The 25,056-nt window shown below is 41.6% G+C and overlaps 2 protein-coding genes across 4 annotated transcripts in view; one reads left to right on the top strand and one right to left on the bottom strand.

The window, feature by feature from the left end:
* LOC109866423 (serine/threonine-protein kinase PAK 5) overlaps positions 1–1,946 on the top strand; it is a 110,611-nt gene extending 108,665 nt beyond the window's left edge. For all 3 annotated transcript variants that reach the window (XM_031800722.1, XM_031800721.1, XM_031800720.1), the window contains one exon: positions 106–1,946. In XM_031800722.1, coding sequence (XP_031656582.1) covers positions 106–261 — 156 coding nt within the window. In that variant the 3' untranslated portion in view covers positions 262–1,946. The remainder of the gene's footprint in view (positions 1–105) is intronic.
* A 5,269-nt stretch (positions 1,947–7,215) lies between these two features.
* On the bottom strand, positions 7,216–18,489 carry LOC109866285 (lysosome-associated membrane glycoprotein 5). The gene is made up of 6 exons (XM_020454864.2): positions 17,716–18,489; positions 16,058–16,236; positions 15,622–15,753; positions 15,268–15,370; positions 14,193–14,381; positions 7,216–8,807 (listed from the first exon to the last, which is right to left on the bottom strand). The coding sequence occupies exons 1-6, from the start codon at positions 17,771–17,773 to the stop codon at positions 8,629–8,631; spliced, it is 840 nt and encodes a 279-aa protein (XP_020310453.1). The 5' UTR covers positions 17,774–18,489; the 3' UTR covers positions 7,216–8,628.
* Positions 18,490–25,056: the final 6,567 nt, after the last annotated feature.

Raw genomic sequence — 25,056 nt, 5'->3', positions numbered from 1 at the left:
CTAATCTATTTCATGACTGAATTGGCACATTTACAGAAATGTGGATTCATGTCAGTTATCCCCCAAGTCAAATAATGAGTCATGTGTTCCCTCTCTCTCTGTCAGGTATCGTCGGTGCTGAGGGCTTTCCTGGGCCTGATGTTGGTTAGAGAGCCGTCTCAGCGAGCCACAGCCCAGGAGCTGCTCCAGCACCCCTTCCTCAAGCTGTCGGGTCCCCCATCCTGCATCGTCCCCCTAATGAGGCACTACCGCCACCGCTGACCTGACCTCCCGCCACCAGGGCGGCGCTCCACACCTTGCCAAACAAACACATACCTGACCTGAGAGACTACGCCACTAAAACAAATGCTCACACCTGTAACCGTGCAGTAGTTTAGCTTGAGGAATTGTTTACAAAGAAAAGATTAAAGAAAAATGTGATATCCACTATTTTGAGAAACACTATATAAAGTTCAACACTGAAGTATAGGGAAATATACTGTAGGAGTCTCAGTCTTCTGTGGCCGACTTGCTGCCTGTCCTGGAGCCAAATGCAAAGAAGATTAGCCTCTTGGTTTGAACTCTTTGGATTCTCTAGGCTGTTAGACCAGTAGAGATTTGTAGGGTGGGTGGTCCAGGTGCAGTTTCCTCTCTTCTTGTCTGTAGGGTTATACTGTAGTAACCATTGACTAGAGCGTAGATGGTGTGAGGTGATTGGCTGAGACTGCCTGGCTGGCCGCCATGTTGAGGGACCCATGAGACATGCCAACCGCCCCGGATATGAGCAGTCGATCTCAGAACAATCAGGAAGCAGCGTTTGGTGATGTCATAGTGGGAGCGGTATGGGTGTGTCTTAGTCTGACTGGAAGACAGGCTGTTCTCCTATTGGTGGAATTAAACATCGCACTCTTCACTTCTCTCGTCTCACACTAATAGTGAAAATGTATTTTAGAGACATTTTTTCTGTACAGTTTTGATAATTTGCAGTATTTTATTGTGTAGTAACTATTGGGATATGGGCGATATTACATATAAATCAGAGTTTCTGCGAAGATCTTTCTTACTGTTTATAATAATAATACATTTTTGATTAAGAATTTAAGAGATATCCCAAATAAACCAACTCTTAACTGTTACAAAAATAAACCTGAATATATTTATTATCCCACATTTGTAGAGAGAATCTCCATTGAGTTTGTAAAAACGCGTAATGCCAGAATGTTGTATGCTGTTTTAAAGTTTGTATTTATTTTTTTGAATTGAAGGTTTATTTTTTGGTAGTGTGGCCTTTCTTTTTGATTTACATTTATAAATATCAACAGCCAGACAGACAGTGATATTGGTTATATCATACAAGCAATACCCCAAACGTATCTATCATCACCAATGTATTCATCTTTTGACAATGTAATTTAACACAAATCACACGTAGCACTGTTTGAGTGGATTGGCAGGAAGAGTTTACTTGAAACAGAGCCATTTTCTTTACCCATCATCACACTCCTATAAATTCAAAGGGCACACATACAAGACTCCTACAGCAATATCTGAGCTTCTCAGTCTGACACACATGGTGATAAAATGTTTGATTTTCCACTCTCACACAACTTGGCTGTTATCTGTTTCTTATCTTACCACACACACACACACACACACGCACACGCGCGCACACGCACACACACACACACACACACAAGAACTGTGCCGCAATCTGTTTCTCAGTTCTGATTGGACTAGAGAACAGTGTAACCCAATATCGTTTTTACCCATCATTCACTGTGATATGTAAATATGAACATGTGTGTGCTTGAGAGTGTGTGTGTTTGTGTGTGTGAGCTGGCTTATCCTTGACTACTATTGGGGGGCTTGAATGGGTACTACTATCCATGGTGTTGCTTGTACAGTGATATTGCATGTTTGTTATCAGTGAAACTGGTTTTGATTAAAAAAGCGAATCAAAACATTGACAAGCGAAGCATGTTTCTCCACACTCTCACCTGTACAAACCCAGGGTCAGTTTGAGGGCCTTTAAACACACAATCAGACATTTACAGGGTGAATGAATTCAAATATACATTCCTGCATCAAGAATAGTTCAATTCATTTCAAATAATTGCAAATTTAATCCCCACAATTCACAATTCTAAAGGTTTATATTTGAAGTGAAATATGGATTTTGGTGTGGGAGTCTTGCCCTGCAGGCGTATTGCTTCCTGTGTAGCTGCATTCCTGTCCACTGTCCTATGGTTCTGAATGTCAGATCTCAAGGTTCCCAATTCATCGCTGTCCATGTTGCTGAAATCTCCTATCGCCGCTAGTTGCTTGCTGTTTACGCTACATCCCACTTTGCCCACACTACAGATGAACAAGAATTATGTTTTTTGTACACCAAATCCACCAAACCATGGATTTTAAATTGAATATGACCCAAAACATTCTTCAGTGTTGGCCTAATAACGTTTAGCAGGACACTTCAGCGGACTCTGGTGTAGCAACAATAGCCTTGCCTCTGTAGTTAAAACAACTAAAGCACATGTGTAAAACTCATTCCATGGAGAGAAAGAGGGATACCTAGTCAGTTGTACAACAGAATGCATTCAACTGAAATGTGTCTTCCACATTTAACCCAACCCCTCTGAATCAGAGAGTTGCGGGGCCTCCCATAATCGACATCCACGTCTTCGGCGCCCGGGGAACAGTGGGTTAACTGCCTTGCTCAGGCAGAACGACAGATTTTTACAGTGAGGGAAAAAAGCATTTGATCCCCTGCTGATTTTGTACGTTTGCCCACTGACAAAGAAATTATCAGTCTATAATTTTAATGGCAGGTTTATTTGAACAGTGAGAGACAGAAGAACAACAACAAAATACAGAAAAATGCATGTCAAAAATGTTATAAATTGATTTGCATTTTAATGAGGGAAATAAGTATTTGACCCCTCTGCAAAACATGACTTAGTACTTGGTGGCAAAACCCTTGTTGGTAATCACAGAGGTCAGACGTTTCTCATAGTTGGCCACCAGGTTTGCACACATCTCAGGAGGGATTTTGTCCCACTCCTCTTTGCAGATCTTCTCCAAGTCATTAAGGTTTCGAGGCTGAGGTTTGGCAACTCGAACCTTCAGATTTTCTATGGGATTAAGGTCTGGAGACTGGCTAGGCCACTGCAGGACCTTAATGTGCTTCTTCTTGAGCCACTCCTTTGTTGCCGTGACTGTGTGTTTTGGGTCATTGTCATGCTGGAATACCTATCCACGACCCATTTTCAATGCCCTGGCTGAGGGAAGGAGGTTCTCACCCAAGATTTGACGGTACTTGGCCCCATCCATCGTCCCTTTGATGCGGTGAAGTTGTCCTGTCTCCTTAGCAGAAAAACACCCCCAAAGCATAATGTTTCCACCTCCTTATTTGACGGTGGGGATGATGTTCTTGGGGTCATAGGCAGCATTCCTCCTCCTCCAAACACGGCGAGTTGAGTTGATGCCAAAGAGCTCCATTTTGGTCTCATCGGACCACAACATTTTCACCCAGTTGTCCTCTGAATCATTCAGATGTTCATTGGCAAACTTCAGACGGGCATGTACAGTGGGGCAAAAATGTATTTAGTCAGCCACCAATTGTGCAAGTTCTCCCACTTATAAAGATGAGAGAGGACTGTAATTTTCATCATAGGTACACTTCAACTATGACAGACAAAATGAGAAAAAAATCCAGAAAATTACATTGTAGGATTTTTTATGAATTTATTTGCAAATGATGGTTGAAAATAAGTATTTGGTCACCTACAAACAAGCAAGATATCTGGCTCTCACAGACCTGTAACTTCTTCTTTAAGAGGCTTCTCTGTCCTCCACTCGTTACCTGTATTAATGGCACCTGTTTGAACTTGTTATCAGTATAAAAGACACCTGTCCACAACCTCAAACAGTCACACTCCAAACTCCACTATGGCCAAGACCAAGAGCTGTCAAAGGACACCAGAAACAAAATTGTAGACCTGCACCAGGCTTGGAAGACTGAATCTGCGATAGGTAAGCAGCTTGGTTTGAAGAAATCAACTATGGGAGCAATTATTAGGAAATGGAAGACATACAAGACCACTGATAATCTCCCTCGATCTGGGGCTCCACGCAAGATCTCACCCCGTGGGGTCAAAATGATCACAAGAACGGTGAGCAAAAATCCCAGAATCACACAGGGGGACCTAGTGAATGACCTGCAGAGAGCTGGGACCAAAGTAACAAAGCCTACCATCAGTAACACACTACGCCGCCAGGGACTCAAATCCTGCAGTGCCAGACGTGTCCCCCTGCTTAAGCCAGTACATGTCCAGGCCCGTCTGAAGTTTGCTAGAGAGCATTTGGATGATCCAGAAGAAGATTGGGAGAATGTCATATGGTCAGATGAAACAAAAATAGAACTCAACTTGTTGTGTTTGGAGGACAAAGAATGCTGAGTTGCATCCAAAGAACACCATACCTACTGTGAAGCATGGGGGTGGAAATATCATGCTTTGGGGCTGTTTTTCTGCAAAGGGACCAGGATGACTGATCCGTGTAAAGGAAAGAATGAATGGGGCCATGTATCGTGAGATTTTGAGTGAAAACCTCCTTCCATCAGCAAGGGCATTGAAGATGAAACGAGCAGGGGGACCTTGCAGGTGCTGAAGGATTTCAGTCCTTCACGGCGTAGTGTGTTACCAATTGTTTTCTTGGTGACTATGGTCCCAACTGCCTTGAGATCATTGACAAGATCCTCCCGTGTAGTTCTGGGCTGATTCCTCACTGTTCTCATGATCATTGCAACTCCACGAGGTGAGATCTTGCATGGAGCCCCGGGCCGAGGGAGATTGACAGGCTTTTTTCGTTTCTTCCATTTGCGAATAATCGCACCAACTGTTGTCGCCTTCTTACCAAGCTGCTTGGCGATGGTCTTGTAGCCCATTCCAGCCTTGTGTAGGTTTACAATCTTGTCCCTGACATCCTTGGAGAGCTCTTTGGTCCTTGGTTTGACACTTTGCACATCTGATTGATTGATTGCTTCTGTGGACAGGTGTCTTTTATACAGGTAACAAACTGAGATTAGGAGCACTTATACAGCTCATTACCTGTATAAAAGACACCTGGGAGCCAGAAATCTTTCTGATTGAGAGGGGGTCAAATGCTTATTTCCCTCATTAAAATGCAAATCAATTTATAACATTTTGAAATGGGTTTTTCAGGATTTTTTTGTTGTTATTCTGGCTCTCAATGTTCAAATAAACCTACCATTAAAATGATAAACTGATCATTTCTTTGTCAGTGGGCAAACGTACAAAATCAGCAGGGGATCAAATACTTTTTTCTCTCACTGTACCTTGTCAGCTCGGATTCGATCCAGCAACCTTTCGGTTACTGGCCCAACCCTCTAACCACTAGGCTACCTCGGCTGAGTGTCTGTGAGTTTTCGCTCCACCCTTGTACTTGATTGATGAATTAAGGTCACTGATTAGTAAGGAACTCCCTTCACCTGGTTGTCTAGGTCTTAATTGAAGGAAGAAAAAAACCTGCAGACACTAGGCCCTCCATGGAAGGAGTTTGACACCCCTGAACTAAATGAACTGAAAGATATATATACACATCACATGACAAGAAGATATTTGAGGTCATAGCTTTTTCTCTCCTACTAGCTCTGTTCCTGTGTGGAACTATAATAGGATATTCATTTGGTTTGACCCAGGGTAATAAAACTCCTCTTTCACAGGAAGTCACCTTAACCACAGCTGTAAATAAACTAGCATTGAACCAAACTAGGCCCACTGTGACTCTGGCCCTGATTGTACACCATCAGACCAACCAGATAACCACCCACGCTAATTCCCCCCTTCAACTGTCACCCATAAAACAGTAGAAAGACAATGGATTCTGTATAGGCTTTGTTTGTTCCTCACTGCTAAAAAGGGTAGGCTTAACAGGTCATTAGGCCTTTCTCTCACATTAATCTTCTCTTTGTGCCAGACTGGGTTCAAATGCCTTCTGTTGAATTTTTCTGTATTGAAAATGATTGTTTGGATAACCTTATTTACTATTTGTTACTTATTGATTTTTATTTTATTATTTCACTCTTCATGACAAAGAACACCAGCAGAATTATTATTATTGTAATGTTTGTTTATGTGTCAATTAATCTCATAAGGGATGGGTTGCCAGCTGCTGATTTAACACGAATATAACATTTCATTCATTCATTAAAATTTCATTCATTCAGTCTGTGCAAAGTGTCAAACCAAGGATAGATGTATGGGACTTCAGAGCGAAATGAACACCAGGTAAGGGCTCTGAGTTTGATGACTTGTGTCAGCGGTGACATGATTCATGATGATGTCTGTGGTGTTCAAACAAGGAGGTGTGGATGTCACAGATGCTCCATTTATTTTCAATTTGACTGACTCATATCGCGTTTCCTCTGAAGGCGCAGAGTCATACGTCGAGATTAATACCCCATCTTCGCCTCGATGACTGGGCCATGCCACGCCCGACAGGAGCATTGATCACCCGGGCTCAGTCGCAGCTGTCAACCGCTCCCCTGGAAGACTCATGGTTGGGACTTCAATTAATATTATGAAAGTAACACATCTCTTTCAGATTTTAAGTCCATTTAGTGTGACAATATTCCATGTTTTGTTTTCATGTTCTGTAACACAGGGCTACTGAAGCCTGAAAAACAGGCCACTGAAATATATTTTACAACAGGCATACTTATCCAACAATCAGAGAAAATTTAAGTTGGAGGACCAGTAGGAGGCACCCTTTCCCAATGCCCCAGGGCAGTGATTGGGGACATTGCCCTGTGTAGGTTTCCGTCTTTCAGATGGGACATTAAACAGGTGTCCTGACTCTATATGGTCACTAAAATATCCCATGGCACTTATCGTAAGAGTAGGGGTGTTAACCCCGGTGTCCTGGCTAAATTCCCAAGCTATCCCTCATACCATCATGGTCACCTAATCATCCCCAGTTGACAATTGGCTCATTCATCCTCCCCTCTCTCTTGTAACTATTCCCCAGGTTGTTGCTGTAAATTAGAATGGGTTCTCAGTCAACTTACCTGGTAAAATAATGGTAAAATAAAAAACACAAAAGTTGTCCAAAAGTATAGCTAACCAGTTTTATATGGGCATACACAAAACAACATGAAAAACAGACCTACGCAGGTTTAGGACATCTCCTAGGAAATGTATTTCAGTGAACATTAAAGTTTGCATCAGCATAGTTCTTTCTGAAAATATTGTACATTTATTATTTTTGAAGCTTAAATATTGCACATTTCTTTCACAATGATACACTTTGTTCTTCTGACATTCTGATTGAAGATAAATTATTACATCATTTCTTTCACAATGATACACTTTGTTCTTCTGACATTCTGATTGAAGATAAATTATTACATCATTTCTTTCACAATGATACACTTTGTTCTTCTGACATTCTGATTGAAGATAAATTATTACATCATTTCTTTCACAATGATACACTTTGTTCTTCTGACATTCTGATTGAAGATAAATTATTACATCATTTCTTTCACAATGATACACTTTGTTCTTCTGACATTCTGATTGAAGATAAATTATTACATCATTTCTTTCACAATGATACACTTTGTTCTTCTGACATTCTGATTGAAGATAAATTATTACATCATTTCTTTGTAGTTTTTTACAGAACATGTCTTATTTGTTTTATTTACAGATTTCATATGTTTTCTTGATATAATTCCATTAAATGGGATCTGGAAAAGGATCCATCAAACCAAAGTAAATACACTGCCTGCAATTCTTTATTTTTCCTGATTTCTGAAGGTCGTTGAAACACCTGCACACAGCACAACACTCTCCACTTTCACAACTTGTTTTGCAGCGTGTTCACAGGAAAGACAGAGAGAGACAGGGGATGGGGACAAACTGCAGGCTTCTCCACATAACCACCATTTATGGACACAAACAACAGAACACCATCTATGGGTGGAATGCTAACTGAAAAATCTCTGTGCGTAAATCAAATGTTGCGCAAGTCTCCAATTGACTTCAATGCATGGTTTTACTCAAAAGCATATCTCAAGTTAGCCATATTGCAAGTTAGGCCTCCAAGTTCTGGCCTACTGTCCAATATATGGTGGAGTTCAGAGCAGGGGAAGTCACGTTGGTTTGACTTTGGAGAGGCAGGAGCGTTGCGGTTATAATTGTAGTCAATGATTGTTGTTCTAATGTCTAATCCTTGAATGGAGAGTGGTCATGTTGTCTTGATTTTATAGTATAGTGGTTGTAATGTCTTGAACATCACATTGTGCTTGTTTCAATGTCCTATTACCTTGAACATCACGTTGTGCTTGTTTCAATGTCCTATTACCTTGAACATCACGTTGTGCTTGTTTCAATGTCCTATTACCTTGAACATCACATTGTGCTTGTTTCAATGTCCTATTACCTTGAACATGGAGTTGTGCTTGTTTCAATGTCCTATTACCTTGAACATCACGTTGTGCTTGTTTCAATGTCCTATTACCTTGAACATGGAGTTGTACTATTGTGATGATAATATCTGATTTCTTACATATTCCTCTTGACCAGGGAGATTTGTGGTACAGTGGCTGTTTAAATGTCCAGTTCCTTACATGTTGTTGTACATGGATCGGTCGCAAGGCAGCTGAGACTGAGTGGCAGCGGTCAGTTTAAGGTGGAAGTGGTAGACGGACAGTGTGATGACGATGATGAGGCCCAGGATGAAGCCCAGGATCAGAGGAAGAGTCTCCTCCAGCTGTTCCCTCTGGTCCGTGATGCACTTATAGGCTGCAGGTAGACACACACACACACACGCACACACACAACACATTCATGTGTGAATAGATTAGAACTGCGTGTGTGTGTGTGTGTGTGTGTGTGTGTGTGTGTGTGTGTGTGTGTGTGTGTGTGTGTGTGTGTGTGTGTGTGTGTGTGTGTGTGTGTGTGTGTGTGTGTGTGTGTGTGTGTGTTTGTTTTTTTCTGTCTGTTGCCATGCAATGCCTTGCATTAAATAAACTGTTACTGATGTGTTCATGTGTCAAATAAGCTCCAAAGAGCATTCAAACACATGCTACCTACCCCTACACACACACACACACACACACACACACACACACACACACACACACACACACACACACACACACACACACAGTTCTATCCACACATGTGCAACTAAAGCTACATGACTGGCCTGCAACCCTAAACTCTAAACAGTAAACTCTAAACCCTAGCCTTAACCCTAATCCTAACCTTAACTTTAACTAACTGGGAAATTAAACATGGGTTTGCTGGTCAGTCACATCCCTTAATTTTTTCCCATCCCCACAGTGAGAAGGTTCTCCTCTACGAGAGAGCGTTAACGTGACATCACTGATTAATAACAGGTCAAATGTCAACATTTAATAATATGAGGTCAAAATGTCCCAGAAACAGAGTCTCACTGGTCTCTAAATTAGAAAGAGTCCCATTTAAGGGCAGTCAGGGCCATAACAGTCAGGGCCTTAAAATAATTTTGTTCATATTAGCTAAGTGATCTGTATGTTTTACATGTACTGTACATTACGTCCTTGATCACAGGATGTATTTACTCGATTGTTTACGTCATCATTGGTGGACTGCTCTCTGGTGGTTAGCAGATCTTACAGAATGTGTCAAAGGTTAATATGTGCCAGATGAAAAGCTTCTGTATACCACGGGTTAATAAACACTATAGTTGAAGGGTACTGTAGCAAAAAACAGTGTAGTTTACTGCCGTCCAGAGAGAGAAGCATGATCGCCTTTAGAGGTCACAGTATAGAATTGTCGTGACGTGACTATCATTAATGTGATGACAGCTATTCATCGAATAATTACCTCCAAAGTTAAATTATTACTTGATTAAATATATTATGAAACAATTGATTCCTTAGTAATTTGGGGCACCACGGGAAAAGTTTATTTAATGAGTTATCGTTTCCCGAATTAACTTAAGAATATATCAATATCATACCAGTCATCATTCAATTATTTTCTCATATCAGTCTCATTCTGAACGTCACAAATATCTTATTCCGCAAGAACACTAGCCTAAGTGATGAATCAGCAATACACAAATTCGCTTAACTATTTATTTACTATCTAACTAACTAAATAATCACACAGAAACACAGAAACACACACGGTATAGGTTATCGATTACTAACATAATGCACATGAAAAGTCCCTAGTGGACTAACCCGATATGATGACTTATTACACAATGGAAAGGGGTGGGGAAAGATAAAGAGCAGGAGAGACAAAGAAAGTGGACTTATCGTACAAACATTTGGAAACTACACTCACCGCAAATATGAATATTTAGCACCCTAACAATCGCTCATTCGGATTAGAAGTGAAACATATATTTAAGCGTAGATGTCTTTCTCTGACGTCTTTCTGTTGAAATCACTCTATCCGTCTACGGCAAGTAGTTCGATGTAAGTCTCTGGTTGTCCACCAGAGGTCACAATGTCCTTAGTTGTAGTCTTCTTTGTTGCTGAGTGTTCGTTAGAATGGGTACATCAGAGGTGTACCATGTGGTGTTCACAGGGATCTGTACTTCCCTCTGTTTGTTATACATAGATACCTCAGAGGTACTTGTGATGGTGAGAGAGATCTGTTCTTCCCTCTCATCTTGGTCAATTGTCCTAGACTACTTTACATACCAGCTGCAGACTGGGAATGTATTGGTCTAGTCTTCAATTTATTTTTAATTTTTAAATTTTCTAAAGGATTGGATCAGCTTAATATTGCGGAAAGATTGTTGCTTCCATCAATGTAATTGTCTGCATCATTTACAACCCCCCATATATTTTTTGGGCTAAATATATATATCCATATACAGTGGGCTCCAAAGTTACTGGCACCTGACTGGCAATGCACAAACAATACTTAAAAAAATATAAACAATATAATTAGAGAGATAAACTCAAAATACCAACATGAGAGAAATACTGTACTTTATTAATGTTTCAATGGAACCAACCAAAATCATACAATTATTTAATACAAAATAAATTTCACCAAAATCAAGGTTTCATAATTATTGGCACTCCTCATTTAGTACTTAGTGCAACCACCTCTGGCAAGGATAACAGCATGGAGTCTTTTCCTGTAATGTTTGACAAGGTTAAGGAACACATTTGGAGGGATTTTGGATCATTCCTTTATGCAGATCCTTGCAAGATCCTTCACATTCTTGGGTTTGCGCTTATCAACTGCCCCTCTTCAACTCAGCCCACAGGTTTTTGATTGGATTGAGGTCTGGCGACTGACATGGCCACGGCAGAACATTGATTTTGTTGTCACAGAACCATTTCTGTGTGGATCTTGAGGTATGTTTTTGGGTCATTGTCTTGTTGGAAAGTCCACCTACGGCCAAGTCACAGCCTTCTGGCAGAGGAAACCAGATTGTCAGCCAGAATTCCCCGATACTTGGTAGAATTCATTATGCTATCAATCTTAACCAGTGCCCCTGGACCTCTGGAATTAAAACAGCCCCAAAACATCACTGACCCCCCTCCATATTTCACCGTGGGTATGAGGTGCCTCTCCTTGTATGCATCTGTTTCGACGCCAAACATGCTGATGATGTATCTGACCAAAACATTCCATTTTGGTCTCATCTGACCAGAGCACCTTCTTCCAGTCATAAATTAAATTATGTTTGGCAAACTCTAAGCGCTTGCGTCTGTGTCTTTGGGTCAGAAAGGGCTTTCTTCTGGCAACCCTTCCAAAGAGACTGTCGATGTGGAGGTGGCGTCTGATGGAGCTTTTTGAAACCTGGTGACCCCAAGATGCCACAAAGGCCTGCAATTCTTTCACAGTGATTCTTGGGGATTTTGTTGCTTCTCTCACCATCCTCCTCCCTATCCTGGGGGGCTAAATGCATTTGCGTCCTCTACCCATGAGGTTTTCAACTGTTCCATATCTTTAGACTTTTCTAATAATTGCCCTGACAGTGCTCAACCGTTTGTGGATTTTCTTGTAGCCATTAGCAGATTTATGAAGGTCTACCACCATCTGTCCCTTTTGAACTGATAGTTCTTCTGTTTTCTTCATGGTGTTGGATGACAGTGGGATATTGCATGTGTGTTACCTCATTTTTATATCCTAGTGAAACAGGAAGTGATGTAATGGCTCAATATAGTTTCTTAAGACTTAGATAAACTTAAATAATTGGAATTTAATTTGTGGTTTAATTTTGGTAGATGCTATTTACAATAATCTTTAAGGGTGCCATTAATTGTGAAACCTTTATTTGGAGGACATTGATTTTGGTTGGTTCCATTGAAACATTAATAAAGTACAGTATTTCTCACATTGGTATTTTGAGTTTATCTCTATAATTATATTGTTTATATTTTTTTAAGCATTGTTTGTGCATTGCCAGTCAGGGTGCCAGTCATTTTGGAGCCCACTGTTCATAAGCATATATATACATACACATACCTATATAGACATACATACTTTTTTTTTTGAATATACCTTTATTATTCCCCGCAAACCAAACCTTCCCCCAATCGGAGTAAACTAATAAACTATAACACTTAGACTTCAACTTCTTCAACTTATTTAATTGTCAAGAGTTTCAGAGGGTCTTAACATTTTCTGGTCTTGTAGTTTTAACCATTTTGTGACGTCCAGCTTACACCATCCACCTGCTTGGTCTAATATGTTAATTCTTCTGCGAGTCCTTTTAAGCCCTCTGGTCGGAAAGGTGGTTCCATCATGTTGACACAACGTCTGTGCGAGCATGGGCGTGGTTTTGGCCCAGGTTTATATGAAAAGCCATTATTTCGTTTAGAAGGCTAAAATCATATTTCTATCTTTTCAAAAGTATTCTTATACGTAATAATTTATTTTATATAATATTTAGAAGCAAACCTGATCACTAGGACGTGTACACTTTCAGAGTTACAGTTATCTTGTAATACAGTCTTTCTGATCATTTTAATGATATCACAAAATATACATACATTTTCCATATTATATCTGTCATAATTCCCAACATTTGGATATTGAAATATATTGCCCCAATGTTCATTGTTTGATGTTTGAAGTTTTGGCAAAGTCTCTCTGTTGTAACTAAAGCATTTTTAACTTCTCCGTACTGCAGTGCAAGAGAGAGAAAGTTTACAACCGGCGTTAAGTCATAAAACCGTCCCAACTCCCCCTCGGGGGGGGGGGTTGAGCCATCTGTCCTGTCATGTGCCAAGCTGATCTGGCACCTCTGATCCTCACCCAGGAGAGAGTCATGACAGAACTATAGAACTAAAGTCTAAAGTCTGCATTGAGGACAGGGATATAACTACAGCAATAAAGTCCTAATGACCGCTCTCGCTTTCTCCTCTACTCTCTTTCCTCTCTTTCATCCTCCCTCCATCCCTCTCTGCAGCTCTGCTCTTCAATAAGCAGTAACATCCCCCAGCCCCCAGAGAGAGAGAAGGGTGAGGGAGAGGGAGATGAAGGGAGCAGGGAGAGTGCAGTTTGTAGGGGTTGTGAGATAACTTCTCCAATACTACTTTACGGCAAACCGTCATCACCATCATCATCACTAGTGTCAGATCTCTCCTCAAGATGACAAACTTTTTGATACTGGGATATACATTTGAGATGTGTAAAACATTTGGAAATTGAGGGGAGTACTACTTTAGGTTGTTGTTCTATTTGTATCATCACTGAACATGGCTGTATGACGTTAGGGTTAGAGTCTGTACCTTCACTGAACATGGCTGTATGACGTTAGGGTTACAGTCTGTACCTTCACTGAACATGGCTGTATGACGTTAGGGTTACAGTCTGTACCTTCACTGAACATGGCTGTATGACGTTAGGGTTACAGTCTGTACCTTCACTGAACATGGCTGTATGACGTTAGGGTTACAGTCTGTACCTTCACTGAACATGGCTGTATGACGTTAGGGTTAGAGTCTGTACCTTCACTGAACATGGCTGTATGACGTTAGGGTTACAGTCTGTACCTTCACTGAACATGGCTGTATGGCGTTAGGGTTAGAGTCTGTACCTTCACTGAACATGGCTGTATGACGTTAGGGTTACAGTCTGTACCTTCACTGAACATGGCTGTATGACGTTAGAGTTCGATTTACAGTTAGTTAAACTACAGTTAGTTAAGGTTAGAGTCTGTACCTTCACTGAACATGAAATCTGAGTTGATGTCGAAGGGCTGGATCTGGACGTCACTTATGGCAACAGTTACTCCCTTCTGGTGGTCACTGGAGATGAGGGTGAGTGTCTGCTTAGCCTCGCAGACATATGAGCGGCCAGCAGGGGTCTCTAACGCTGACAAATGGTGGGTGCTGGCTGTGTGCTTCCCAGCTGTATGGAGAGAAGAAATAGGAGGATACAGTACATGAGGAGACATATTACATGAGTAGGTAGGTACAAACACACACACAAGCATGCATTTCATACAGAGAAACACAAAAACATGTCTTTAATAGCAGTTGGTTAAAGAAATGTGTAGGCCTATAGGCTACACAATATCGAAATAAAAGTCTATATAGCCTATTCAGCAAATATTTGTGAAAGATTTAGGAATAAGTATTGAAATGTTAAAACCTCTTAAGTATAAAACCTCTATGTACAAATCTCTGTGTTTTTACAAACAAATAAAACAGCCACTGCGATAGACACACCAATAGCGTGTACAGAAAAAAAGGGCGACCTACAGTATAATCAAAACGTGCTTCGATGAAAATCGATGAAAATACAGAAGAAAATGCAATGTTTGCTTTTTCTATAACTCCGTTTTCAACTTCACTCCAGCCTGTCCCATCATGAGTTTTAAATGTGGATTAATATTGAATCCAAAAATGGTGCGGTCAGGGTAGGCTATGTGAATGTAGCCTATATTAGTGAATTTAATTTAATTTAAAATCAATGCTTCTCAATAAGTCATGATTCTCAATAAGTCATGATGGCTATTAAATGAATGAGTTTATAATATATCTAATCGAAATGACTGCAATAAATCAGAAGTGACCAAAGAAATATTCAGAAGGAACATCATAATAATAATAATAATCATGTTTTGTAGAAAGAAAATTTAAAAAATACAAATGCAATTTGGAAATATCCAAAGGCCCATGTGAATTGTCTTTCTTTATTGTATCGGTTTAGTGCAAATGTGAAATAATTTTTTCAATGAAACCATACCGCAAAACAAACAGAAATTGCTGAGTGGGTTACAATTGCTACTCACGGTTGTATGGGTTGAGGAAATGCGTTTTCTCCGAGGTGTCATAAACGAACTGCACCTTGCTAATTCTCCACACATGTCCCTTGCCACTGATTTCCTTGATTTCCTGCAACACACACACACACACACACACACACACACACACACACACACACACGGTCATTCCCTGCTTTCCAATATTATTTTTTTACCATATCGTCACCAGCAGCAGAACATTATGCCTGGCTGTTATGTGTAGGCGATGTTACCCAAACAGATTTTTACAAGAATTCCACAGGGGGTAAACGCATTAAGGATTTTGGGTCATTGTAAATCGCCTCCGCTTTCCCACTGACTATTGCATATTAGCGGACAAACCTTGACGAAGTAGATGCGGAGTGTGTAGGCGTTATCATTCCACGAGATGTGTATATGGGCGTCCTGGCTCCCGCATTTCCCCTCTATGTCTGCCCCGCGAGGCAGAGCCAGATACGCATTCTCCGTGATAAGCTGCAAAGAACACAACAGATCATTCAGTCGTGTATGATTCAATGTGTCGATCAGACACTTGTTTTATTCTCAGTAGACTACTCTTCTATGAATTGTTTCACACTGGTACGCTGTTGCTACACCCCAGTACAGTGTTTCCAAAAGATCATCATTTTACGCACAGGCCAAAGTGCGTAATACCGTGGCATGGGTGTCCTTGTGTCTGAATGAGAGTAAATTGTTACATACAGAAATGGGACAGTGTGTCACTGTCAGTTCAAGTTGATAGACAGATGAAGTCTGACAGGTCGGAGTCCTGTCTTACATCTATTCCGTTGAGCGCGAGGACATCGAAGGGGACCGTGAAGCGGACAGCGAACTCGACCATGAGGCAGGTGGTCCCGTTCTCTCGGACCACGAATATGTCTTTATCCGGGTTGGTGGACAGACCGGAGAGGTTCTCTCCCTCCTGCTCGGAGGTGACCGTAAACCGGACCAGGATCGCTGAACACAGGGAAATATAGTCATGTCAGCAGTGTACAGTACAGTGGGAATAGAGTGGCAAATCAATAACAGTTTATATGTTTTCTAGCGCCAACTATATTCCAATGAATATGCTTAAAAACTTCTACATGATTGGTGGGTCCCCCACGAACGGTTGAGCTAAGGTAGGCTAATGCGATTAGCATGAAGTTGTAAGTAACAAGAATATTTCCCAGGACATGGACATATCTGATATTGGCAGAAATATTACATTATTGTTAATCTAACTGCACTGTCCAATTTACAGTAGCTATTACAGTGAAATAATACCATGCTATTGTTTGAGGAGAGTGCACAGTTAAAAAGTGATTAATAAACCAATTAGAAACATTTGGGCAGTCTTGATACAACATATTGAACAGAAATACAATGGCTCATTGGATGAGTCTAAAAATTTGAGCGCACACTGCTCCCATCTAGTGGCCAAAATCTAAATTGTGCCTGGGCTGGAATAATACATTATGGCCTTTCTCTTGCACTTCAAAGATGATGGTACAATTTTTTTTTCTTTGTGTTATCTTTTACCAGATCTAATGTGTTATATTCTCCTACATTCTCCTACATCCTACATTCTCCTACATTCACAAACTTCAGGAAGTTAGATTTGGGTGCCATTTTATGCAAAAATTGAAAAAAAGGGTCCGATCCTTAAATTAACATGTGAGATCAGCAGATGGAACAGAATAAAATAGAATCTATAGAAAATAGAATAATGAACGACTTTATTTTCAGTTTTACTGTCAATGATGTTGCAGACTGAATAATCAGTGCTTGACATGCAAACATGCATGATCAGCAAACCCAGTGTGCCAAAAACTCAAAGATTACGCTCAAAGGGACTTATCTTCTCCCAAAAGACAAAGGGCCGATCATTTAGCGAATCTTCTCTTGAGTATATTTGCCCACTCGGATGTAAAACAATACACAGCTACATGACACGGTTGTAAGATACCTCTTCGATCTCAAGTGAGTGAGTTACTCGTCCCCTGCATGCCTTAGCGACATGGGCAGCACATAGGGACGCCCATATCGGTGAGTCTAATGCTCTAATAATGACAAGCACGTGACTCTTTTTCTCATAAAGCGCTTTTCAGCTTTTCACCGCACTGACGTCAAAACAGGTGGCTGTGCCTCTAAGCACAAACTCAACAGGAATTTCTCTCTCTCTCTCTCTCTCTCTCTCTCTCTCTCTCTCTCTCTCTCACACACACACACACACTCACACATAAAGACAGACAGACACGCAGGCTGCAGTGTGCAGTCACGACCGAAATGTCGTATAAAACACACACACACACACAAAGACACACACACACACAAAGACAAAGACACACGCAGGTTGCAGCGTGCAGTCACGAACAAAATATCGTATGCCACACACACCCACACACATACACACACACACACACACACACACACACACACACACACACAGCTTACCGAACAAACACAGTAGAACTCCAGCGGTGTCCAGGGTGCTGAATCTGAGCTGCTCCATTGCACTGCTGAAATTGCTAAATGGCTGGTAGCCTTGTAGTGAACCCGCAAAGAGAGAGCGAGAGAGAGAAAAAGACAAAAGAGAGAGCGGGAGGGAGAAAGAGAGAGAGGAGGGATACAGCTGCTCAGTGTCTCGTAGTCACGATCATCGCGAATGCAGCAAATCTCCAGGTAAATGTGAGAGTTCTCATCTGGTTTGCTGCGTATTAAAATGTCACGGCTGTTTCGTTAACTGCTATCTGAACGCATTGTACAGCTTAATTAAGACTCTCTCCTCTCTCTAAATTCAGACGATGAGAGAGCTTTTGGTGAGCGTCACCGGCGGCGAAGCAGAGTTTCCCCTGCACATACTAAGACAGACAGGGAGCCGGAAACGACGCTCTGCGTGACTCAGGCGATTCGCTGTGGGGAAGAAGTTAAGTTTCTCTCCCGAAGTTAGTTTCCTTCAAAAAGCTTTGCAGCAGCAACCACAGCTAGTCAGTCCCGCAATGCTGCTGTTTCCATCTCTGTGATTGCAGCTGAGGTGTGTGCTACCACCTCTTCTCTCCTTCTGGGCAGGTTGCAGTTGAGGTGGTGTGTGTGCGCGTGGATGGCAGTCTGGCGACGTGCTCTCTCGCACACACAACGGAGTGTGAACTCAGTCTTGAGAACACCGGGCAGTGCGTGTGCAAGTGTCCGCTCTCTCACACCTTTGTCATAGACATTGTGCATACTACAGCTTAAATACACACCCTTGACTTTTGTGTGTCTATGATTCTAATGATTTTAAACGGTAATAAACACACGGCACGAATGAATATGTGTGATGTGTCAGATGATGTTGTATCTCTTGTAATTTGGCAACAGCGGACATTGCCAGTGTATGCCAAGCACTCAGAAAATAATAGCTGATTGGGTCAAAACTGTCTGTCAACCGTTTCAGCTCTGACACCTCTATACTCATGTCACCTCTACCCCCCCCCCCTCCCCCTTCACATTGCTTCCACAAACATAGGCAATACATAATACATGAAATAACCATAGCGCAGTATAAATGTGATAGCTTTCTCAGTAGACTTTCCAGAATGACCCAGTATTCTAACGTCAAGGTTATATGAAGATTTCATAACTTACCAAGAAGCTTGACATTGAGGAAACACACACACACACACACTTTCCTCCTCCAAAGAACACAAACACTTTCCATTTAGAAATACCAACGATGATTTATTAATTAATCTTAATATTTCACAATTCAAGAATGTAACTGAAATAGAAATGCAATCCATGAAAACAATTTAAAGAAATGACATGTATAGTATTGATATTTCACAACCGATATGAGTAGCTATGAAAGTGATGGCGTTTGTTCTTCAAAGTAAATGTACATCATCTTTACAGTAGCACAGGAATCCTATTTGTGCTGCATGAGGCTTCCGGGTGGATATGCCTTTGCGTTTGTCCCGCCCCCTTCCCAACACTAGTGTGTACAGGTATTTGTTCCAGCCCAAGGCAGAGCTAACACACCCGATTCAACTCATCTCCTATAGTCCTCAATCTAGAATCACAATTAGGCAAGTTTAATACAATGTGTTAGTAGTGTTGGAATAAAAGAAGTGGGGGAAAAAGCCTTCACACACCGCAACTCTCCAAAAGTACATTTGGCTATTACGCATGATCCTCAGAGAAATACTGTTTAAGAGGAATGGGCCGTTTTAAAATTGAAGTCAAACTCGCATTTCACTGCACTGATACTGTCAATGCTGGGCTTGCTACCCACCTGCGGGTGTCTTGTGCTCAGCGGGAACGTCTCTGAACGCGGCATTCCTCGCGGTGAACATGAGGCGGGATCTCCTCCACACGCGCCCCCCTGCGCCTCCTTCCCGCTCTGTTTAAACGCGGGGAATGTAAACCTCCGAAACAGTTTGTTGCCCAATACCGTGAACGTCGTTGAGGAGCTGGTGACAGGTGGTGTAAAATCTGGAATTTCGGTGTTGGCCGCCGGTGAAACGTTTCTCCACATAGTTTTGGTTTTGTGTAAAGGCATTTTCGAACGGTCAGGAGGTGCAGGACTGAGGATGCTTGTGGGCAAACTGCACCTTTTCTGGTAGTAGCTGTCGTCAAATCTCCTCACACTAAAGGCAGGTCCTGTTTTCAGTTTGACATCATCCCATTCGTCTTTGCCTTTGTTGCCTGTGATAGGAGTTAGTAGGACACCAAGACGAGAGGACGAAGAGGCTATTGGCGCAGATATTGACACGCAGCTTTTGGTGGTTTTGAGGTTGTTTTTGGCCGGCCGGGGCGAATATAGAACTGACATGTGATTTAGATGCTCAGATCCTCTGGTAAGAGGAGGCAGGTGATTGTCGGAGCTGGCGAACTTTTCCCCAAGTTTGGTGATGACTGAGATTGTTTTCGGGTTTGGGCAGGTCTGGAGGTTGTTAGATCGAGGAGGGGGTTTGGGGGTGAGAACACCCGAGAAAACCAGCTCCTGTGGGAATGTGGGGATGTCAATCTCTCTCTCAAACTCCTCAATGGAATCCATTGACTGTAATCGACTCTTTAAGATCAAAGAATTTCTTCTGCGACCCGAACGCCTCAGGAGCCATGTCCCGTCCACTGCTGTCAAGCTGTTGCTTTGGGGACAGGCCTGGAGAACGTCTGGTGTCTTAATGGGATCCAATAACTTTCTCTCCAACTTCTCCTCATTTACGTTACAATCCGAGCTGACGTGGGAATGACCATCTTTCTGACCTCCAACGTCATTTTCACGGGTTTTCTTTGAGTTACTGGTAAGCGCATAAAAACAGTCTGTGTGGCCGAGAAACTTTGCTACCTCCACTGCCGAGTTACCAACGTTATTCTGTCGGTCTATTTGAAGCCCCAGTCTCTTGAAGGCTCTCACCAAGAACGCAACGACCGGTGAGTGACCAGCCACTGCCGCGTACATCAGCGCAGTGTTCCCCCACGCGTCAACCATCTCTGGATCTGCGTTGTTTCTAACCAAAATCTTCACCGCGTCAAGGTAACCTTTTTCACATGCGTAACTGAGCGCAGTGCGGCCGCTCTCATCTTGACAATTGACGCTGGCGCCCCTATGGAGAAGCATCTCTATGAATTTGGACCTGGTCTGACATTCGGGTAGCAGAACAGATGAGATGAGAGGGGTCTGCGCGCCCTCCGTTTTGGAGTCGATGATTTTCCCATCCAGTGCGTCGAGAATGAACCTCGCCAGGTGGACCTTATCGTTCGACATGGCCTCGAGGAGGATTCTGGTGCCTGTTTGGCTGCTGGACTTTTCCGGAAGTTTCAACATGATGACTTAATTGATAGAATAACGGTTTTATGTATGTTAGACACGAAGCAGTATCTGTCCAGGAGCAGGTTTGGTGTAACCTCTCTCCCAACCTGATGCACACCGCAAAAAACATACCGCCCCTCAAAGCTGTTTTATAGTCACGAAAAGCCATGGAGTTGCCAGGACAACGCTAACATCATTATCATACTTTTTCAGCTTTCTAATGGAATCACTAATAGCCTAATTGTGATAAGGTGCTTCAGAGGCTGCACCGCCTGTTTGTGTGTAGGGGTCTGGGGGACTGTGAATTAATTGAGCTCTTATTGAATGTGATTATTGCAACAAACAGAACAGTAGCCTACAGCTCATGCCTGCCAGGGTTCATTGCAGTCGAAATTCAGTTTTTACTCTGTTCTGTATCATATTGTACAAAAAATGATAAAACTAATACTGTGTGACATTTTTTTTCCAGTGTTACAGTTGAAGTCGGAAGTTTACATACACTTAGGTTGGAGTCATTAAAACTAGTTTTCCAACCACTCCACACATTTCTTGCTAACAAACTATAGTTTTGGCAAGTCAGTTAGGACATCTACCTTGTGCATGACACATTTAATTGTTCCAACAATTGTTTACAGACAGATTATTTCACGTATAATTCACGGTATCACAATTCCAGTGGGTCAGAAGTTTAAATACACTAAGCTGACTGTGCCTTTAAACAGCTTGAAAAATTTCAGAAAATGATATCATGGCTTTAGAAGCTTCTGATAGGCTAATTGGCATCATTTCAGTCATTTGGAGGTGTACCTGTGGATGTATTTCAAGGCCTACCTTCAAACTCAGTGCCTCTTTGCTTGACATCATGGGAAAATCTAAAAATTGTAAACCTCCACAAGTCTGGTTCATCCTTGGGAGCAATTTCCAAACGCCTGAAGGTACCACGTTCATCTGTACAAACAATAGTACGCAAGTATAAACACCATGGGACCACGCAGCCGTCATACCGCTCAGGAAGGAGATGCGTTCTGTTTCCTAGAGATTAACGTACTTCGGTGCAAAAAGTGCAAATCAATCCCAGAAAAACAGCAAAGGACCTTGTGAAGATACTGGAGGAAACAGGTACAAAAGTATCTATATCCACAGTAAAACGAGTCCTATATCAACATAACCTGAAAGGCATCTCAGCTAGGAAGACGCCACTGCTCCAAAACCGCCATAAAAAAGCCAGACTCCGGTTTACAACTGCACATGGGGACAAAGATCGTACTTTTTGGAGAAATGTCCTCTGGTCTGCTGAAACAAAAATAGAACTGTTTGGCCATAATGACCATTGTTATGTTTTGAGGAAAAAGGGAGATGCTTGCAAGTCAAAGAACACCATCCCAACCGTGAAGCACGGGGTGGCAGCATCATGTTGTGGGGGTGCTTTGCTGCAGGAGGGACTGGTGCACTTCACAAAATAGATGGCATCATGAGGTAGGAAAATTATGTGGATATATTGAAGCAACATCTCAAGACATCAGTCAGGAAGTTAAAGCTTGGTTGCAAATGGGTCTTTCAAATGGACAATGACCCCAAGCATACTTCCAAAGTTGTGGCAAAATCGCTTAAGGACAACAAAGTCAAGATATTGGAGAGGCTATCACAAAGCCCTGACCTCAATCCTATAGAACATTTGTGGGCAGAACTGAAAAAGTGTGTGAGAGCAAGGAGGCCTACAAACCTGACTCAGTTACACCATCTCTGTCAGGAGGAAAGAGACAAAATCCACCCAACTTATTGTGGGAAGCTTGTGGAAGGCTACCCGAAATGTTTGACCCAAGTTAAACAATTTAAAGGCAATGCTACCAAGTATTAATTGAGTGTATGTAAACTTCTGACCCACTGGGAATGTGATGAAATAAATAAAAGCTGAAATAAATCATTCTCTCTACTATTATTCTGCCATTTCACATTATTAAAATAAAGTGGTGATCCTAACTGACCTAAGACAGGGAATTTTTACTAGGATTAAATGTCAGGAATTGTGAAAAACGGATTTGAAATGTATTTGGCTAAGGTGTATGAAAACTTCTGACTTCAACTGTATTTCCTCAGAGTTGCTGGTTGAAAATACAATCTACAAAGGACCTTCTAACAAGCAGGTTTGCATGTGTGGGAGTTTCAGCTTTCCATGGTGACATCACACTGCAGTAAATAGGTTAACAGACCAATAACAAAGTGAGTTCCAAACCTCTCTTCCAATAACAACTAGTTTTCAGTTTTCCTCTCTCCACTCAGACCAATCACAGACAGTCCAACAACATTTAAGCTTGAGAAATAGTTTTTTGTTGTTGCTAAAAGCTATTTTTGATAATTTTAATGGAGATCTATTATTACAGTAAGTTATTTAATTGTTACCCAGAAATGATTTGCTATTGATATACAGTACCAGTCAAAAGTTTGGACACACCTACTCGAGTTCACAGAGAAAAACGTAATGAAATGGGATTTAAATAATTGAACCGACAATTGGCCAATTCGTTGTTTAAAAATGATTAATTGAAGTGTCAGTTAATCACAGCACTAAGGATTTCAAAATGATAACTACAGTACCTGTCACATGTTTGGACATTCCCGTGGTTTTCTTTATTTTTCAAAACTATTTTCTACATTGTAGAATGATAGTGAAGACATCAACACTATGAAATAACACATATGGAATCATGTAGTAACCAAAAAAGTGTTTAACAAATTAAAATTGATTATGTATTTGAGATTCTTCAAAGTAGCCACCCTTTGCCTTGTTGACAGCTTTGCACATTCTTGGCATTCTCTCAACCAGCTTCACCTGGAATGCTTTTCCAACAGTCTTGAAGAAGTTCCCACATATGCTGAGCACTTGTTGGCCACTTTTCCTTCACTCTGCGGTCTGACTTATCCCAAACCATCTCAATTGGGTTGAGGTTGGGTGATTGTGGAGGCCAGGTTATCTGATGCAGTGCTCCATCACTCTACTTCTTGGTCAAATAGCCCTTACACAGCCTGGAGGTGTGTTGCGTCATTGTCCTGTTGAAAAACAAATGATAGTCCCACTAAGCACAAACCAGATAGGATGGCATATAGCTATAGAATTCTGTGCTAGCCATGCTGGTTAAGTGTGCCTTGAATTCGAAATAAATCACTGACAGTGTCACCAACAATGCACCCCCCACACCATCACCCATCCTCCTCCATGCTTCACGGTAGGAACCACATATGCAAAGATAATCCTTTCACCTACTCTGCATCTCACAAAGACACAGAGATCGGAACCAAAATTCTCCAATTTGAACTCATCTGACCAAAGGACAGATTTCCAACTCGTCTAATGTACTTTGCTCATTTTTCTTGGCCCCAGCAAGTCTCTTCTTATTATTGGTCTCCTTTAGTAGTGGTTTCTTTGCAGAAATTTGACCATGAAGGCCTGATTCACGCAGTCGCGGCTGAACAGTTGATGTTGAGATGTGTCTGTTACTTAAACTCTGTGAGCATTTATTTGGGCTGCAATATGAGGTGCAGTTAACTCTAATTAACTTATTCTCTGCAGCTGAGGTAACGCTGGGTCTTCCATTCCTGTGGCGGTCCTCATGAGAGCCAGTTTCATCATAGCGCTTGATGGTTTTTGCGACTGCACTTGAAGAAACATTCAAAGTTCTTGACATTTTCTGGATTGACTGACCTTCATGTCTTAAAGTAATGATGTACTGTTGTTTCTCTTTGCTTATTTGAGCTGTTCTTGCCATAATATGGACTTGGTCTTTAACCAAATAGTGCTATTTTCTCTATACCCCCTACCTTGACACAACACAACTGATTGGCTCAAACTCATTAAGGAGAGAAATTCCACAAATTAACTTTTAACAAGGCACATCTGTTAATTGAAATGTATTCCAGGTGAAGCTGGAAGTGCTCAGCCAACAAGTGCTCAGCATATGTGAGAACTTCTTCAAGACTGTTGGAAAAGCATTCCAGGTGAAGCTGGT

Source organism: Oncorhynchus kisutch, linkage group LG21 (genome assembly GCF_002021735.2).
Source record: "Oncorhynchus kisutch isolate 150728-3 linkage group LG21, Okis_V2, whole genome shotgun sequence".
In the NCBI taxonomy this organism is placed as follows: Eukaryota; Metazoa; Chordata; class Actinopteri; order Salmoniformes; family Salmonidae; genus Oncorhynchus; species Oncorhynchus kisutch.
This window is presented reverse-complemented; position numbering and strand designations above follow the sequence as displayed.

Coding starts and splice junctions, on each gene's coding strand:
- LOC109866285 (XM_020454864.2), bottom strand. CDS start 17,773: ATGGAGCAGCTCAGATTCAGCACCCTGGACACCGCTGGAGTTCTACTG. Junction 15,754..16,057: donor TCGCGCTCAACGGAATAGAT/GTAAGACAGGAC, acceptor TGTTCTTTGCAG/CTTATCACGGAGAATGCGTA. Junction 15,371..15,621: donor TCCGCATCTACTTCGTCAAG/GTTTGTCCGCTA, acceptor TGTGTGTTGCAG/GAAATCAAGGAAATCAGTGG.